Raw genomic sequence first — 1261 nt, 5'->3', positions numbered from 1 at the left:
TAAATTATCCGAAATGATCTGCCTTCACAAGTTAAGGTCAATATAATAATGGTATTGTGCACTCAACATAATGATTATTATTCAGTATGAATTAGAGGAAGATCCACCAAAGATGTCTGTGGCTCTCTTTGCAATATTAAGTAAATCTGGGTTTTCTCTACTAAAAGTTATGATTACTTGAAACACTGACATTTTTTCCTGCTAACTTGCTTTAATCAAATGTTAGATTACTTAAAATATTCTTATTTTGAGACTTCAAAGTTTGTCGAAATAGGGGATAACTCCATAAATGGCAAACACAGCACGGTATTCGCTCAAAAAGGGCTTGATCCACCTTTCAGATGAATTTTCTTCACACCTCAACATAGCGGCCTTCATTTACCTATTTATTTATTTACAAAGTATTGTCAGTATGACAAAATTAAATATCCATATGAAGATTAATTCCTAATACCCTGAAAGCCACTCGTGTGTGCTCTTGCAATTCTTTTTTAATGAAAAAACGATAATGCATAATCATACATGGTGTCAAGGGGCAAGGTCTTTCCTACTGCACAATCTGGAAATTCATTTTCAGTGAAGAAAATTTTGGGTCTGAAATCAGGCTTACCCCCTCCACTATTGCCAAGTATTTTTTTATAAAATCATAAATGTATAAAAAGCGTAAAATATTCCCAACCTTTTAATCTGTTCTGAATAAATATTCTCATTGCCCCACTCTTTAAAGAGAAAAACTGACTCATCACATAAATAATTTCCATATGGATATAAAATGGATATGATACTGATGCTGCTCTTTAATGTATGGTTTTACATTTTTATACAAGAAACCAACATAATTATACAAATGTTATACATCAAATGTTAAAAATTCTAAACTTCTATAACTATGGGAAAAAATAAATACAAAATTGCTTCAGTTTGTTTTATTATGTGGTCTTAATATAAAAAAAATAACAACAAACTGACACATTAGTATCAAATGAAATTAAAATGAATAACACCATTACTCAACTATGTGAAAATATTTCCTTTAAATATGAGTTTTAAATCATTTAAAGACACTTCACCACAAACAGAATCCCTCCACTCCTTCGTCACTCGCTTTGCTCAGACCTTAGGACTAGATAAGTCTCTTGTCCTTCACGAGTCGGACTTCTTGCTGGAGCCTTCTTGCTTGGCTGCCTCTGCATCAGCCTCCCGCACCTCATGTTCCTTGATAAGCTTGGTCACCTCCTCAACCGGCAACACTGTGATCACT

At 33.2% G+C, this 1261-nt stretch overlaps 1 protein-coding gene across 1 annotated transcript in view; it reads right to left on the bottom strand.

Annotated features, from left to right (window-relative positions):
- Positions 1-911: 911 nt before the first annotated feature.
- LOC125025102 (proteasome subunit alpha type-4-like) overlaps positions 912-1261 on the bottom strand; it is a 15630-nt gene continuing 15280 nt past the window's right edge. Inside the window, exon 5 of the mRNA XM_047613015.1 lies at positions 912-1261. This exon is cut by the window's right edge and continues 161 nt beyond it. Within this exon, the coding sequence (XP_047468971.1) occupies positions 1144-1261 (118 nt within the window). The 3' untranslated portion in view covers positions 912-1143.

The sequence above is a fragment of the Penaeus chinensis genome, chromosome 4, assembly GCF_019202785.1.
Source record: "Penaeus chinensis breed Huanghai No. 1 chromosome 4, ASM1920278v2, whole genome shotgun sequence".
NCBI lineage: Eukaryota > Metazoa > Arthropoda > Malacostraca > Decapoda > Penaeidae > Penaeus > Penaeus chinensis.
The sequence above is the reverse complement of the archived record's forward strand: the minus strand, read 5'-3'. Positions and strand labels throughout refer to the sequence as shown.